This window comes from Giraffa tippelskirchi, chromosome 5 (genome assembly GCF_054371585.1).
Source record: "Giraffa tippelskirchi isolate mGirTip1 chromosome 5, T2T-mGirTip1v1.2.pri, whole genome shotgun sequence".
NCBI classification, from domain to species: domain Eukaryota; kingdom Metazoa; phylum Chordata; class Mammalia; order Artiodactyla; family Giraffidae; genus Giraffa; species Giraffa tippelskirchi.
This window is the reverse complement of record NC_137279.1, coordinates 62,475,695-62,494,493: the sequence shown is the minus strand read 5'-3', so window position 1 is coordinate 62,494,493 and position 18,799 is coordinate 62,475,695. Positions and strand designations below refer to the sequence as shown.

The following is an 18,799-nucleotide window of genomic DNA, read 5'->3' as shown; positions in this document are numbered from 1 at the left end:
GGAAGATAGAGATAGTATTTACCAGGGGGTATAGAGTTCACATTGCTGTCCAAGCGGTATAATAAAGATAATCCCTCCATCCACATACAGGTTGGACAGATTTTTAACCCACACTGGGGATTTCCCCTTGTCACCATTTTTCACTTGTGTGCACAGCATCTACCAGGGCCCACCACTGCACTGCCCAAATAAGATTTACAAACTTGAAGCTTATGCTTTTTGCTCAGCCACAAATAATGAAGATCTTTGTCAATGACTCAGGAGGTTCACATGTTTTTGCAAACCTCTATAAAACTGTGCCATGTTAAATTGTCAGCTTGCAGGTAAAGTAAAATCTTGGACTCTTTGCAGTTCTTGACAAATACATTTATAATACTTATAATAAATGAAAGTATATCCTTTACAATTATTTATTCACATGTGATGAAATATTTAGATCAACATACAAGCATATATGCTCAAATGTGAAGCTTATAAATTTATTTTATTAATCTGATAACTTAAAACCTATAGGAAGGGAGGAATCTTGTTTGTTTTGGTTTTATTTTCCCCTTTGCTATACTCCTAGTGGGGCTTCAACAGTAAAATAACTCAGCTGCAATCCAGGAATGATCCCCTGGGAAGATCCCCTGGAGAAGGAAATGGTAACCCACTCCAGTGTTCATGCCTGGGATATCCCTTTCCAGATGAGCCTGTTGGGCTACTGTCCACAGGGTCTCAAGAGCTGGACATGACTTAGCGATTAAATCAACCAACCAACATATCCCAGGTAGCTGCCTACATGGACAGAGTCAGTGTTTTAAAATTTTGTTGAATCAATGAATACTTTAATCAGTCTTCAATTATATATATTAAAAAATAATGGCAGTATGTTAAAGATTTAGAATTTAAATAGGGAAGACCATAGTTTGTTTTTCATTTTAAGATTCATTTACATGAAATGCATAAATTCATGTAAAATCCACTGGCATGATAGACTAAACTTTTGTTGATCCCATTTTTCAAGAACTTGCACAAAGCATTAGCAGCCATTTCTTTTAAGAAGATATTCTTTGGGTTTCAAAGATGTTGGAATGAATGTGACTAACTTGCCCAATGTGGAGAATCAGAGTTCACTTGACTATATGATATGTGGCTAACTGGAAAATTTGACGGGGTTTCAGCACCTCTGAGGAGCAGGGACACAACTTCTGCAGTGCTGTCAGGCGCATACTTGGATTTTTTTCCTAATGCTATTTAGTGAGGAGATGGAAGAATTCCAAAGCCGTCTCAGTGCTCTCAAAGCTTCAGAAAACATTAGCCAAATGTGTGAAAAGTTCCAGGTACATCTGAAAACAGGAATGAATAATCAACTTTCAGAAAGTTAGTCAAACAGGTGATAAACACTGACACAGTGAATAAATCGCAACGACGATGCTTATTAAATTATGACGTATTGATTTGAAAGAAAATTTTTTGTACTTGTTAGTGAGTCAAGTATATGCTAAAAGTGGAATGAAACATGAATGTGATTTTAGAGTAATTTTTATTACAATAAGTAATAAATTACTTATTAATCTAGTAATTAAATACTAGATTTTTTGTTTATAATTGGAGGATAATTGCTTTACACTGCTGTATTGGTGTACAAGATGTTAGAATTATTATTTCTAAAGGATTTAACTTTCAGCATATCTTCAATATAAAATATATTTAAATAAAATAGTATTTATTTATAAACTACAGTATGTATGTATTTCATAAACCATAAATAGATCTGCATATGTACTATTACAAAATCTCTTAAGAAATAGAAAATTAAAATTGGCAATTTGGGAAAAATCTATTCCCTCCTATTTTGTGAGAACATTATACATAGGCATGTGTTCCCAAGTATTGTCAACAAAATAACTATGACAAAGTGCCAATTATCCAAAGAATAATACCAAGATTAAAAAAAAAATAGATTTCCTTTTTAAATGCACAAAACTAGTTAACTGAGGAATGCATATAAATTTTTTATTGTTTCTTGAAAATATGATCACAATTTCTTTTCTATTTCTTCATTTATGCAAAATACAACTTTATCTAAAGTGAGGTGAATTTATTAATAATTAATGTTGGGTATTTATCTAACATGGTTTTCACAACAATTTACTTGCATCACCATAAGCACAGAATATTTAGAGTCTATTTTCAATTTCATACAGTCTCAAGGTAGCATGACAGAAAACTTACTAATTGACCTGTTGAATATTGAATTAGAATTAGTGTCTAAACTTTTAGAGTTTAAAAGTCTCAGGAGTAAATATGACAATTGAAAGAAATAATTTACAAATATCTCTCATTTTGAATAAATTTAACTGTGTTGGTGTATTCTATGTCTTATACTTTATGTCTTAGGATTACATTGCAGGTAATAAAAATTAAAGGCATATTCAATAAAATTCATCACATATTTTTGAAAATAATATTAAACTAACATTTTTCAAAGGTCTTCTGCTTTTTTCAGTTAAATTTCAGTTGTAAAATAATATCTAATAAAGAAACTCATACCATATTTTAAACTCATATCATAGCAAATCAGTTCACTGAGTAGTATGATTCATTTACAGAATATTCACTAGCTTCAAATTGTTTTGTTTATAGAATGTAGGTACTGTAAATGCTAGTTAAAACACATTCAAAATGTGTCCAATTTGTCTTGGTGGATACAATTTGAAATGTGTGTCTCTATGTATACTGTTGTACAATTTTCCTCATTCAATACTAATAAGCAACTAGTACAACTCTAAATAACTAGAGAAGGAAACGGCAACCTACTCCAGTATTCTTGTCTGGGAAATCCCATGGACAAAGGAGCCTGATGCGCTACAGTCCATGGGGTCGCAAAGAGTCGGGCATGACTAAATGAGTAAACACCACACACACCACAGCTCTAAATGACATTCATAATTTATACTAATTCTAACTGTTAGGTGTTAATGTGTAATAACTGCTTCCACTTTCAAAAGGCAATTAAATATCAATTCAGTTTTTCAAAGATAAATTAATATACAAACATCCGGAATATCCCAGTCCTTTCTTTTATAACTTATTAAACTATTCATTTCCATTTTAATTTTTTTGAACTTCTGTCATCTCAACTATTTTATAATGATGAATTTATAAGTAATGCAGACCATAAAAATAAATGCAATAACAAATGAAATCTAAGAAAACTACACTTTTATTTCAAGTGGATGATAATTAGGTATTTTTAACGACAGAGAAAATTCGGCACTCACAAAACAGGTGTTAACATCTGTGCTGAGTTGTAAAATGAGTAACAGCACTACACTCAATGTCAGCAAATTTGGAAAACTCAACAGTGGTCACAGGACTGTAAGAGGTCAATTTTCATTCCAATCCCAAAGAAAGGCCATGCCAAAGAATGTATATTGCACTTATTTCCCATGCTAGTAAAGTGAAGTGAAGACACTCAGTCATGTCCGACTCTTTGTGACCCCATGGACTGTAGCCTACCAGGCTTCTCAGTCCACGGAATTTTCCAGGCAAGAGTAGTGGAGTGGGTTGTCATTTGCTTCTCCTGGCACCTGGCATGCTAGTAAAATTATACTCAAATTCCTTCAAGCTAGTGTTCAGCATTATGTGAACTGAGAACTTCTAGATGTACAAGCTTGGTTTAGAAAAGGCAGAGGAACAAGAGAGCAACATTCCCTTGATCATAGCAAAAGCAAGGGAATTTCAGAAAAAAAAAAAATCTACTTCTGCTTCACTGACTAGGCTAAAGCATTTGACTGTGTGGCTCACAACAAACGGTGAAAAATTCTTATAGAGATGGGAATACTGGACCACCTTACTTGTCTCCTGAGAAGTCTGTATGTGAATCAAGCAGCAACAGTTAGAACTTTACATGGAACAATGGACTGGTTCAAAACAGGAAAGGAGCACAAGTCTGTATATTTATTTATTTATTTATTTATTCCTTTTTATTTAAATTATATGCAGAGTACATCATGCAAAATGTCAGGCTGGATGAAGCACAAACTGGAATCAAGATTGCTGGGAGAAAATTCAATCATTTCAGATGTGCAGATGACACCACACTTATGGCAGAAAGCAAAGAGGAACTAAAAGCCTCTTTTTTTTTTTTTTTTCTTTTTAATTCATCTGTATTTGTTACAACTTTTTAAAGCAGAATGTGACTTGAGCGCTACATTTCCATTCACAAAACTTGCTCCAATTTACTTTTCCAGCGGCTTTACAACATGCCTGGGCAGGCTTATAATTTTGCTACTCTAAACAATATTTTTCTTTGGAAAACAAGCCCTGTGTATGGACAATGACTCCAATCAAGCTGGTTCAGCTTAACACACTAACTTCTAGAGGCCTGGCACATGCAGTCGTAACTACAGGGGATGGAAGTTTTAAAAAGTATATCCCAGAAGATGAAAACTTGCTTTAACAACTATTTCTTTTAAACATCAAGGTATATACTTCAGAACACTTCAGTGACAGAAAATTTTGGTCTACTGAAGAATCCGCTTGATAGCTAAACACTTCAGACCACAAAGTTAACACAGGTTACATATACACCTTACAACAAACGTAACTACTTCCACCTGTTAAAATAAGCCAACATGAAACTAGGAAAAAACAACTAGCTTTGCTTTAGTGCTATAAGTATCACAGTATCACACTTAGTAGAAAGAAATCTTATCTTCCCCTTATGCAGTTGTCATGCCATACAGATTCTTAAATGTTAACAAAAATAAAGAAACACTTGAAAACATATTAGAGGGAACGGAGGCCGAGTGCTGAACACATAGCCAAGCAATCCTCAGGCAGCGCTTAGTCTACTTCCTCCATGCGGGACGTGTCATCATCCCCTTCCAGGGGCGGCATTTCCTCAGTGTCAGCAGCACTGCTGTCTTCAGCAGTGGGGTCATCCTCGTCAATTCCGAGACCCAGTTTGATCATCCTGTAGATCCTGTTGGCATGTGTCTGGGGATCCTCCAGACTGAAGCCAGAAGACAGGAGAGCTGTTTCGTACAGCAAGATGACCAGATCCTTCACAGACTTGTCATTCTTGTCAGCCTCTGCCTTTTGCCTCAAGGTCTCAATGATGGAATGGTCAGGGTTGATCTCCAGGTGCTTCTTGGCTGCCATGTAACCCATTGTTGAGTTGTCTCTCAGGGCTTGAGCCTTCAGGATCCGTTCCATGTTTGCTGTCCAGCCATATGTGCTTGTGACGATGCAGCAGGGGGATGTCACCAAACGGTTTGACACAACCACCTTTTCAACTTTCTTCTCCAAAATGTCCTTCATGATTTTGCAGAGGTTTTCAAACTTTGTCTTTTTCTCTTCTTGTTTCTTTTTCTCTTCCTCATCTTCTGGAAGTTCCAGGCCTTCTTTGGTGACTGACACCAAGGTCTTCCCCTCAAACTCCTTCAGCTGTTGCACACAGTACTTATCAATAGGCTCGATCACGTAGATCACTTCCAAGCCGTGCTTCCGGCGACGCTCCACAAAGGCAGAGTTGGCTACCTGGTCTTCTGTCTCACCTGTGATGTAATAGATGTGTTTCTGGTTTTCCTTCATTCTTGTGCAGTAGTCCTTGAGAGAAACCATCTCATCACCAGAAGCAGAAGTATAGTACCTCAACAGCTCTGAAAGCTTCTTCCGATTTTGAGAATCTTCATGTATTCCAAGCTTAATATTTTTAGAGAACTGCTCATAAAACTTCTTGTAGTTCTCTTTATCTTCTGCCAGTTCAGTGAAGAGTTCCAAGCACTTTTTGACCAAATTCTTCCTGATAACTTTCAAAATTTTGCTTTGTTGCAACATCTCACGGGAAATGTTCAGAGGGAGATCCTCAGAGTCCACCACACCTCTAATGAAATTCAGGTATTCGGGGATTAGCTCCTCACAGTTATCCATGATGAAAACTCTGCGAACATACAACTTAATGTTGTTCTTCTTCTTTCTGTTTTCAAACAGGTCAAAAGGAGCTCGTCTTGGGACAAAAAGAAGGGCTCTGAATTCCAACTGTCCTTCAACTGAAAAATGCTTGACCGCCAAGTGATCCTCCCAATCGTTGGTCAGGCTCTTGTAGAACTCTCTATACTCCTCGTTAGTGATGTCATCAGGGTTTCTGGTCCAGATAGGCTTTGTCTTGTTCAGCTCTTCTTGATCAATGTACTTCTCCTTGATCTTCTTCTTCTTCTTCTTGTCCCCGTCCTTCTTCTCTTCCTCCTCTTCATCTGAGCCAACGTCTTCTATCTCGGGCTTGTCATCAGATTCCTTTTCTTCTTTCTCCTTCTCTTCCTCTTTGTCTTCCTTCTCTTCTGCCTCATCGTCACTAACTTCTTTATCATGTTCCTTCTCCACAAAAAGAGTGATGGGATAGCCAATGAACTGAGAATGCTTCTTCACAATCTCCTTTATTCTCCGTTCCTCCAGGTACTCAGTCTGGTCTTCTTTCAGATGCAGAATAACCTTTGTTCCACGCCCCATAGGTTCTCCTGTGTCAGTCCTCACTGTGAAGGACCCTCCTGCAGAAGACTCCCAGGCGTACTGCTCGTCATCGTTATGCTTGGTGATAACGGTCACTTTCTCAGCCACCAAATAGGCTGAATAAAACCCGACACCAAACTGGCCAATCATAGAGATATCAGCGCCAGCCTGCAAAGCCTCCATGAACACCTTGGTCCCGGACTTGGCGATGGTGCCCAGGTTATTAATCAAATCGGCCTTGGTCATCCCAATGCCGGTGTCCACGATGGTGAGGGTTCGATCTTGCTTATTCGGTATGAGATTGATGTGCAGCTCTTTTCCAGAGTCTAACTTACTGGGATCCGTCAAGCTCTCATACCTGATCTTGTCCAGGTCATCGGGTGAGTTTGAAATCAGCTCCCTCAGGAAAATCTCCTTATTCGAGTAGAAAGTGTTGATGATCAGTGACATCAACTGAGCAATTTCCGCCTGGAAGGCGAACGTCTCCACCTCCTCCTCCTCCATCGGCTGGTCCTGGGCCTGGGTCTCCTCGGGCATCTTGGCTGAAGGACTAGTACGGGTTCCGCAACGACGCAGCACCGGGACGCAGCGGCAACTCAAAAGCCTCTTGATGAAGGTGAAAGAGGAGAGTGAAAAAGCTGGTTTAAAACTCAACATTTAAAAATGAAAATCATGGCATCCGGTCCCATTACTTCATGGCAATAGATGGGGAGAAAGTAGAAGCAGTGACAGATTTTATTTTCTTGGCCAATAAATCACTGAAGATGGCGACTGCAGCCATGAAATTAAAAGACACTTGCTCCTTGGAAGGAAAGCTATGACAAACCTAGAGAATGTATTAAGAAGCAAAGACATCACTTTGCCAACAAAGACCTGTCTAGTGAAAGCTGTTTTTTCTACTAGTCATATATGGATGTGAGTTGTACCATAAAGAAGGCTGAGTTCCAAAGAACTGATGCCTTTGAATTGTGGTGCTGGAGAAAACTCTTGAGAGTCGAAATGTAAGGAGATCAAAGAAGTCAATCCTAAAGAACATCAACCCTGAATATTCATTGACAGGACTGATGGAGAAGCTGAAGCTCTAATACTTTGGCTGCTGCAGTCCATGGGATTGCAAAGGGTTAGACAAGAATTAATAACTGAACAACAAAAGAAAAGAGATTGAATGTTTTTTGGATCAAGACTTTTTTTACCCTTACCAAGTCCTTGCAGTAGGCACTGCAACATAAACTTGATGTCAATACTGAATCCTTTCTGTAAATAAGTGAAACGCTTTATTCTCATAGACATTCACCAGCAGAAATATGTAAACACAAAGTCACCAGAAAATTATCTAGCAAATTTAGAACTTAAAAAGTAAAAGTGTAAAATACAGAGAATATGAAATCAGGTAAAATTATTTAAATTTCTTCCTCCTCTTATTCCCTTGTCAAATTTATTAATAAATGGCCTATACACTTTTGGGTTTACTGCCTCTACACAGCTGAGTGACAGATGTTTGAAGTCTTATATTTAATACTTTTAGAAGAAAATAGAGTTTCCTTAATACCATAAAATCAGGTTACACAAATAATTGGGATCAGAAGTTCTTCATGAAAAATAAATGCTGTTATTATGCTATTACACTCTTCAATGAGCAAAAGTATTCTTAAACTTTTCTCTTTTCAGTCATAGTGATACAAAGTCATAGCAGGAAAACCATTTAACAAAAGTTTGAGGACATTGAGATTAAAAGTTTAAAGTTCAGAAAACGCAAGGAATAGTTTTAGAGAACTGTCTGGTTGACTAAAAAACATTTGAAAGAAGACCTCAATCTGATTATTAATTTCTGAATAGGAAATGAGACAACAGCAAAAATTTTAACCTATAAATTTGTCATAGCATGCCTAGTGAAGATGCGTGTATGTGTGCTCAATCATGTCCAACTCTTTGCTAACCCATGGACTGTAGCTCACCAGGCTCCTCTGTCCATGGGATTTTTCCAGGCAAGAATTCTGGAGTGGATTGGCATTTCTTACTCGAGGAGATCTTCCCAACCCAAGTCTCCTGGGTCTCCTCAATTGGCAGGTGGATGCTTTACCACTGAGTCACCTGGAAAGCCCCTAGCTTTAAGGAACACCTGTGTAATTATAATCTTATCAACACCATCAATGAGTCCTGAGAAACTGAAAATTTAAGAGAAAAATATACATGGATGTGAATTCACTAAATCAGTAGTCCTAAAATATTTCTTAAAAGACATTCAAGATGCAGCTTCTAAAATTTCTTCAGAGTAACAATTACTGGTGGACTGGTGGGATCAGAAAAAAAAAAAAAAGATCTTAAATGGACATATATTTCAGGTACATTTATTGTCTAAAACAATAAGTTAGCTTTTGAAGGGAATGATAACTTTAAAAATGAAGGCGTGAGGCAGAGTACCAGTGATACCAATGGTTATATGGGCTTTCCTGGTCGCTCAGATAGCAAAGAATCCATGTGCAATGCAGCAATCTTGGCTTCAGTCCCTGGGTTGGAAAGATCCTCTGGAGGAGGGCATGGCAACCCATTCTGATCTTCTTGCCTGGAGAATCCCCATTGACAGATGAACCTGTCAGGCTACAGTGTGTGAAATCGCAAAGAGTTGGACACAACAGAGCAACTAAGAACAATGGTTATATACTCTGAAGTAAATTGTACACCTGGAACAGATCGTTTTTTAATATATTCTCTATATTGGAAGATTATTTTGAAAATTTACTATCTAAAAAGTAAAAAGTATTGATAATGGCTGCAAAAGTTATTCACACACTAAAATATTGTTTTGTTAAAATGGATATGTGTAAACAAATCATTAAAATATACTACAGTACAACAAGACAAAAGTGATAGGTTAATATACTACATTTAAAGTTTTAAATAGACTTTTTGAGGGCAGAGTTCATATCAAAACTGAGCAGAAAGTTCAGAGAGTTCCTTTATGACTCCTGACAGCCTTCAAACACACACAGCCTCCTTCGTGATCAATATCCCACATGAGGGTGAGACATTTGTTACAGCTGATGAGTCTACACTGACTCAGCATCATCACCCAAAGTCCAAATTCATTTGGGCAAATATCAAGGAGCATGACTGCTGGATCTTAAGGTAAGTCTAGTCTTTCAAAGTGGCTGGACTATTTTGCATTTCCACTATCATATGTAAGAGTTCCTGTTACGCATTCCTACCAGGACTTGATTTTTGTTAGTGTTGTCTGGGGCCTTCTCAGTTCAGTTCAGTCTCTCAGTAATGTCTGACTCTTTGTGACCCTGTGGATTGCAGCATGCCAGGTCTCCCTGTCCATCACCAACTCCCAGAGCTTACTCAAACTCATGTCCATTGAGTCAGTGATGCCATCCAACCATCTCATCCTCTTTCATCCCCTTCTCCTTCTGCCTTCAATCTTTCCCAGCATCAGGGTCTTCTCAAATGAATCAGTTCTTCGCATCAGGTGGCTAAAGTATTGTAGTTTCAGCTTCAGCATCAGTCATTCAAATGAATCTTCAGGACTGATCTCCTTTAGGATGGACTGGTTGGATCGCCTTGCAGTCCAAAAGACTCTCAAGAGTCTTCTCCAACACCACAGTTCAAAAGCATCAATTCTTTGGCACTCAGCTGTTTTATGGTCCACACATGATTACTGGAAAAACCATAGCTTTGAATAGATGGACCTTTGTTGGCAAAGTAATGTCTCTGCTTTTTAACATGGTGTCTACGTTGGTCATAGTTTTTCTTCCACGGAGCAAGTGTCTTAATTTCATGGCTGCAGTCACCATCTGCAGTGATTTTGGAGCCTAAAAAAATAAACTCTGCCACTGTTTCCATTGTTTCAGCATATATTTGCTATTAAGTGATGGGACCGGATGCCATGATCTTCGTTTTCTGAATGTTGAGTTTTCAGCCTACTTTTTCACTCTCCTCTTTCACTTTTATCAAGAGTATCTTTAGTTCTTCACTTTCTGCCTGAAGGGTGGTGTCATCTTCATATGTGAGGTTATTGATATTTCTCCCAGCAATCCTGATTCCAGCTTGTGCTTCATCCAGCCCAGCATTTCACATGATGTACTCTGCATATAAGTTAAATAAGCATGGTGAAAATATACGGCCTTGGTATCTCATTGTTGTTTTAATTCACATTTCCCTGATGACATATGATGTGAAGCATCTTTTAATATTCTTATTTGTCAGTTGTATACCTTTGGTGATGTGTCTGCTAAGGTCTTTGGCTCATTTTTAATTGGGTTGTTTGTTTTCCTAATGTTGAGTTTTATGAGTTTTCTGTACACTTTGGATAACAGTCCTTTATCTTTTGTATTGTTGTATTTTCTGAAGAAAGGGAAATATACACCAGAGGAAATGTTCCCAGTAGAAATTCTTCTGTCAAAATTAGGGAATAATTTGCACAGAGAGTGACAATAAATGCAACTCAAATTTTGTTTCTGCTGTTTACGATCACTGTGCTCTCATGGTTTATTTTAATTCTACTGTTATATGTAGGAAATTGTAATTATATAGTGGTTTCAGACAAGACTGGCCCCCAAAATTAGTTTGGTTGATTCTGAATCAGACTATACTCTTAACTCTTGGAATAAATTTGGGTAAGTGATCTGTTTGGGTAGAATTTTACTGTATAACTGAGAGTTCTCAGAATTAACTTTAATGTAGAATGGAAAGATTATTAAAGGGAGTAATAAAAATGTGCTGATTTGCAATTTGAATTTTTATCACATTGTTAAAACTCTACGATAACTACAGGAAGTGCCTTGCTTTTAAACCAGATAAGAAAACTTTCACAGAGAAATATTGTGTCACTGGCAATATTTAGAATTTTCAGTGCATTGGGATGATGAAAGAAGTAAACTGAGTTTTAGCAAAGCTTAGAATATTTTAAATTTTTCTGCAGAGAAAGCTTCACTCCTCTTATTACCCACATCCAGTGCAGACAGCTTCTGTTGCATTCTACAGGAAATTTATTCATCATAGAGCTGCATACACACCTTCACATCTTCCTACATAGAAAATTCATGGTAACAATAACCCATTGGGAATGAGCATTTGGGATAAATACCTATATGAAGATATATTTTTTTCAGAAATATTTTATACAGTTTCAATAATTTTCTTAAGATATCTTGTATTTTCACTTAGTTTTCTTTATTTAGAATGAGATTGATAGCAGAAAAAAGCTGAGATCTGTTTTGCACAGTCAGTTGCCCTAAAATTCCTGATGCACAAAATTTGTGAAAAATATAAACGATTATTATCATTTTTTAAGATGCTTATGCTGGGAGTGATTTGTTACACTTCAGACAACTAAAGTCAGAAAAACAATGTCAGAAAAACTGTTCTTAAATAGATTCACTAATTAGTAGGAGGAAAAAAAGTCCTGAAGGTTTGTTTTGCTGTGTTTTGCATTGGTCCTTATCCTTTAAAATGGGTATATAAACTAGAAAATTCAGGTCAAATAACTTAAAAAAAAAAGGTTGAAATGCACAGTCCCAGACAGAGCTTCTTCACTTTATCTTGAAAACTTAAAAATGAAAATAAATTTGCATTAGTCAATCATTATTAAGTATTCTATTTGCTAATGTGAAGTAATTGAAGAACATAAAATGATTCTTCTAGCAAGATACTGGTGTTAAGTCAAGAAGCATATTTAGGAATTTTGTAAGGATGGACTTTAATCAATATTCTTATTTTCAATTTCTAATCAATCTCTTAAAAATACACTTTGGAAAAACAGCACTAAATTTAGTGTGCTACATCTCTTGACTGAAATTGAGAATTTCTTCTCTATATTCAACTAGATTTAGAAAGACAAAATTAATTTATATTGCCTAGTGCATAATGTTGTTCAGTAAAAGTTTATTTTGGGAATGATAAAATTATTTCATTACATTCATACAAAAAAGACAAAATTACACATATTCTATTGATTTTCTGTTCTGACATTTTTGGGAGGGATAGTGGTAAATGGAAATTAAAATAAAAAAAAAACATTTTCTCTAAACACTTATACACACATTAAATTTTTCTATGAAGTTTTTATGGTTGTTTACAAAAGCTCAAAAACTCAATTACTTCAATATTCTGAAATTGAAGGATCTGTTGATTAGATGTTTTTGTTTGTATGTGGTTAGATGTAAAAACACATGCATTTGTTTTTGCAACTATTTCTATTATAGCTTCCAAAAATATGTTGAGTCTTTAATTCTCTTAGTTTGGGCTGTATATACTTCACATAATTTATTAATTGCAGTTTTGCCTTCAAAATAAAGATTCTGGAACTCCTACTCTGGTTAAGATGCTGCACTGTGCTCTGACGGTGATTCAGTCATAAATAAGAAATAAGAAATGACTCTGGTTCTCAAATATGGGTCCATTGGGAGAGGTAAAACATGAACACAAATAACTTAAAGACAGTCGAAACTGATTAGAGTCTTTAGGGAGCCATAAATTAAGTGTTATCAGAGCCCAGATGAAGAGAGTAATTCTAGATACTTATCAACTGAGAAGTCATAGACGGGAGTGCATCCTTTCATTTTTAGGAACTGAAAATGTGAATTTGGGGAGATGGAGAACTATGGGATCAACAAATGCTTTGGAGAACCACGTACTCAAAGGCATGTGGGCAGAAAGAAGAGCATAACCAGAGGCTATCAGGAAACTTTGGCTTGATAAATGTAGTTCGGTTCAGTTCAGTTGCTCAGTCCTGTCCAACTCTTTGTGACCTCATCAATTGCAGCATGCCAGGCCTCCCTGTCCATCACCAACTCCCAGAGCCTGCTCAAACTCATGTACATTGAGTCCGTGATGCCAGCCAACCATCTCATCCTCTGTCATCCCCTTCTCCTCCGAACTTTAATCTTTCCCAGCATCAGGGTCTTTTCCAAGGAGTCAGTTCTTCACAACAGGTGGCCAAAGTATTGGAGTTTCAGCTTTAGCATCAGTCCATCCAATGAGTATTCAAGGCTGATCTCCTTTAAGATGGACTGGTTGGATCTCCTTGCAGTCCAAGGGACTCTCAAGAGTGTTCTTCAACATCACAATTCAAAAGCATCAATTCTTTGGTGCTCAGCTTTGTATATGTAGCGAAGCTAGTTAAATCAGCACTGGACAAATATTAAGTACCAACTATTAAGCTAATCAGTTTTATCTCCTCCTAAAGTATAGTAGAACATAGCCATTATTAGAGCTGAGTTTCAAGTGGTTTGCTAGGCATTATAGTAAGAAATTAGGTAGTACAGAAAATAGTTAATATTTTTATGATAATTCAAGCAAAAAGAAACACATTTTGACTAGCAGTTTGCAATAGAAATGAACAGAACAGGGCCAAATTCCAGAGAAAACTGATTTTGTTCAAATTTTTATATTTTTAATGACTGAATTGTTGCAGATACAAATACAATATACAAAATAAGTCATTTTTTTATTCAAAAAATTCAGCTGATACACTTTTAAGTCTTGGCTTATATTAATGAAGGAAACTCCCAAAGTACAGTTTAATAGGATTCATGCTTCCTGGTGACTCAGCTGGTAAAGAATCTGCCTGCAATGCAGGAGTTTGAACGCTGGGTTTGAACACTGGGTCAGAAAGATCCCCTGGAGGAGGAAATAGCAACCCACTCCAGTATTGTTGCCTGGAGTATTCCATGGATATGCCCCAGTCTGTGGGGTTGCAAAGAAAGAGTCAGGCAGGACTGAGAGACTTACAGACACATGCACAAAATATAAAAAGGTAAAATAGATATTTTATAAGGAATTCTCAATGTGTGGGTAAGTAGGCATGAAGGGAGAGCCTAGTCATACTCACCAGGAGGACAGAGCTTTCTTGAATCATGGGTTTGAAAACATAAGAATGTTTCATTCAGATGGTATCTGATTGAGAATTAAGTCATCAGGAAAAGAAAAGAAAAGTGAAAGTGTTAGTTGCTCAGTTGTGTTCTACTCTTTGAGATCCCAGGGACTGTAGCCCACTGCTGTAGCCACCATGCTCCTCTGTCTATGGAATTCTCTAAGCAAGAATACTGGAATGGGTAGCCTTTCCTTCTCCAGGGGAATCTCCCTGACCCAGGGTTCGACCCTGGGTCTTCCACATTGCGGGCAGATTCTTTACCATCTGAGCCAGCAGAGAAGCCCTAGCATGGGTGAATTGAGATCTGTGTATGGGGTAGGGTGCAGCAGATTTACAAGGAAATCCTTTTAAGCATTTAAAAACTGTGCTTAAGTCTGTAGATAATGAGTTATGTTTGCTTTACGTAGTTTTTTATAAATTCAAACTAAAAAAGTCCTGATTAACCATTTCTAATATGCATTTGTGATCAGTGCAAAATTTGTTTCAATATATTAAAGCATAATAGGATGGTCATAAACAGAACTTAGAAAATAGTCAATATTCAAGTTGCTTCTATCTTTGGATTATTTGTCTTGCCTTTGGATATGAAAGAATTGTAGGTTTTGAAAGTATAATATCATATTTAAAACAGTTTATAGTAAAACTGTAAAAATGTACAAATGAAGTGGAATTTTGTCCAACAGCTCCTTTATTTTTCTCTGTTAAAATTTACCTTTGCATCAAAAAGAATAAAACATGTAGGAATAAACCTACCCAAGCAGGCAAAAGACTTGTATTTCAAAAACTTTAAACTGTTGATGGAAGAAACTGAAGATAACACAAACAGATGGCAAGATATACTGTGTTCTTAGTTTGGAATAATCAATATTGTCGAAATGAATATATTACCCAAGGCAAAAAGGCACATGAAAAAATGCTCAATAATGCTAATTATTAGAGAAATTAATATCAAAACACCAATGAGGTATCACATCACATTGGTCAGAAGTGCCATCATCAAAAAGTTACAAATAATAAATGCTGGAAGGGGTGCAGAAAAAAGAGATCCCTCTTAGACTGTTGGTGGGAATGTAAGTTGGTATAGCCACTATGGAGACCAGTATGGAGGTTCCTTAAAAGACTAAAAGTAAAGCTACTTTATGATCTGTAACCCCATTCCTGGGCATACGTATGGAGAAAATCATAATTACAAAATATATATGCAGCTTAATGCATATTGCAGTACTATTTACAATAACCAAGACATGGAAAAAACCTAAAGGTCCATCAACAGGTGAATGGATAAAGAAGATATGATACATGTGTACAATGGAATACTATTCAGCCTTAAAGAAGAACAAAATAATGTCATTTGCAGCAATATGGATGGACCTAGAGCTTCTCATACTGAGTAAATTAAGCCAGAAACAGACAAATATGTGGTATTGCTTATATGTGGAATCTAAAAAAATGTAGACAATTCACTGAATTATTTATTTTATCTCTATGTTTTGCATTTCTAACATAAAATTCAAACATTGGAGACATATATTTTTCCTATCAAATTCCCAATAAGTGCTCTCTTTAGTTGAGGAAAAAGTGAAAAGATGAGTTACAAAATTAAAAAGAAAAACATCTACTTTAACTTTTATAATCCAACTTTGTAGAATTGGAAGTCCAATGTATCTTAAAATTAAAAATAAATAGAGGAGAGCATAGTTTATAAACTCCCTAAAATTTAGAATGATATTATGGGAAGAGAAGTGAAATATGCTTTGAGGGTTAATGCAGTCTTTCATCTGGAGAAGGAAATGGCAACCCACCCCAGTACTCTTGCCTGGAAAATCCCATGGACGGAGGAGCCTGGTAGACTATAGTCCATGGGGTCGCGAAGATTTGGACACGACTGAGCAACTTCACTTTCACTTTTCACTTTCATGCATTGGAGAAGGAAATGGCAACCAGCTCCAGTATTCTTGCCTGGAGAATCCCAGGGACGGAGGAGCCTGGTGGGCCGCTGTCTATGGGGTTGCACAGAATCAAACATGACTGAAGTGACTTAGCAGCAGCAGCAGCAGTCTTTTATGTGGGATACAGAAGGATCAGCAAGAAAGATCTAGTTCCAAACTTTGAATAAAAACTGCTGTTTAAAAGCCTATACTCAAATCACCTATGATATGTCTGGTAAACTAATTTGTATTTTCTGGGCTGCAATGTTGAGGTTTATAATTTGACACACATTACATATATTATACATCTTGATATCCTGAAGCTGCTGATGTTTACAAAATAGGAAAAATAAACAAGGCAGACATGAAAGTTTACTTTTAGAAAGCTATAGATAAGAATAGAAACAAAAATCTTTCAACCTTTTTATTTTCCTGTAATACAAGAAAGATGTAACAAGAAGTATTCAGTTGATTTTAACTTCTCTTCCAGTATTTTTCACTACAGGGACACATATTAAATTTCCACTTGTACACATTTAAGTATTACTAAATATGTGCACATTTGAAGATTTTCTCTGCATAGTTGAATTGCAAAAATTTTCTCCTTACTTGAAACTGCTTTAAGTGCTTTATTTCTGGATAAATTAGATTTCTAAAAAATAATAAATTAAAAATGTATGTCTGTTAAAATACTTTGCAAATTTTATGGTACATGAAATGGTGCATGGTATAGTTCATGAAACAGATTTTTCCAGAAATCTGCTGGTAGTGTACTAATTATAGCATTGTGAATTGGAGGGCATAGATTTGAGAATTAAAACTATTTAACTTAACATCTTACACTGCCCTGACTCTGTGACCTTGAACCAGTTACTAGATCTCCTTCTGACTTAATATCTTTAGTCTAAAATAAGGGTAAATCTGCTCACAACCTCATAGGGTAATCCCAAGGATTAAATGAGTTGACACATAAAAAACATAGCTCTGGGCAGGGCACATCACTGGTCTTCAATAAATCTTAGCTTTTGTTATTTTCAGCATAAGTCATGGAGCTAGGAATTAATGTAGGGATTTTCTTTTCTTTTTAAATGATAAAAGTGAAAATTGCATCTAATCTCAGGTGCAGAATAACCATCCACTTTGTTGTTGGGCAATTTTAAAGAGAGAGTAGGAAATAGCCTCATAGTTTAAATGTATTTAGTTTAGAAAAAAGAAAAGGTAATTCATTTTTGTAGATCAAATTTTTTAAAAAAAAGCATGTTCTCATTATTCAAAATACAAAAGGATACAAATAATTTATATAACGATGATTTCACTTATGGATAAACACCATACAAAAAGACTAGAAAGCACTGGTGATGGATCCCCTCAACTTAGAGAGTGATGGAAGCTTTTCTGTGGAGGCTGAATTATGTGGACGACTGAAGAGAGGGAGGGAGGCAGGTCAAATCTGGACTAGGAGCTGAGAGGAACGTGCAGTACAGCTCTGAGGCACACTATTCTCCTGCAAAGGCACTCCCTCTCCCCCTCAAACAGAATGTGTTTAAACCATTCTCTTTAGTGATTTCAAGTCAGAAGAATGAAACTGTCAAAGATACCTGAATTCTTGCTGAAAGGCCACAAGAGCCTACTTGTTCTTGGCCATCTTGTGATAATTTGGGCATCAAGAAAGAATAATAACTTTAGCTTATAGAATATGTTGAGTCCATCAAAGGACATGAGCACCTCACAACACCAATCCATGAAAATATGAATACATTTGTATAAGGAATAAAATATAATACATAACATTTATTTGTTGTTGCTTAGTTACTCAGTTGTTTATAATTTTTTGCGACCCCATGGACTGTAGACCACCAGGCTTCTCTGCCTATGGGATTTCCCAGAGAAGAATACTGGAGTGCATTGCCATTTCCTTCTCCAGGGGATCTTCCTGACCCAGGGATCGAACCCCCATCTCCTGTGTCTCAGGCTTTGCAGGCAGATTCTTTACATGATGAAATGAAGCATCTCCAGTTAAAGACAAACAAAGATGTTAGGGGTCATAGTTTTGGACTTCAAAGGGGAAGAAGGCAATTCACATGGAGACGGAAAAGCAAATGTTTGGTAAACAAACAGGAAGAGGCATGGAGACATGAAGAATTTTAGCAGACTTTGCTAGATTCCTCCCTCTGTTTAGTTCATACTGTAATTACCTATGGTAGTAGTTCCCTTCCTGAAACAAGTCTTCGGTCTACATGACTTTATGCAGTCAGTTCAGTTCAGTTCAGTCACTCAGTCGTGTCCGACTCTTTGTGACCCCATGGACTGCAGCATGCCAGGCCTCCTTGTTCATCGCCAACTCCCAGAGATTATTGAAACACATGTCCATTGAGTCAGTGATGCCATCCAACCATCTCGTCCTCTGTCATCCCCTTCTCCTCCTGCTATCAATGTTCCCCAGTATCAGGGTCTTTTCAAATGAGTCAGTTCTTCACATCAGGTCATGAAAGTATTGGAG

The 18,799-nt window shown here is 36.7% G+C and overlaps 1 protein-coding gene across 4 annotated transcripts in view; it reads right to left on the bottom strand.

Annotated features, from left to right (window-relative positions):
- Nucleotides 1-4,123: 4,123 nt before the first annotated feature.
- LOC145504425 (heat shock protein HSP 90-alpha-like) overlaps nucleotides 4,124-18,799 on the bottom strand; it is a 66,472-nt gene continuing 51,796 nt past the window's right edge. For 3 of the 4 annotated variants that reach the window (XM_081485190.1, XM_081485189.1, XM_081485191.1), the window contains one exon: nucleotides 4,124-7,104. In XM_081485190.1, the coding sequence (XP_081341316.1) occupies nucleotides 4,834-7,035 (2,202 nt within the window). In that variant the 5' untranslated portion in view covers nucleotides 7,036-7,104 and the 3' untranslated portion in view covers nucleotides 4,124-4,833. Of the gene's footprint in view, nucleotides 7,105-18,799 lie in introns of those variants that run through there. The other variant, XM_081485192.1, reaches the window with a different exon arrangement.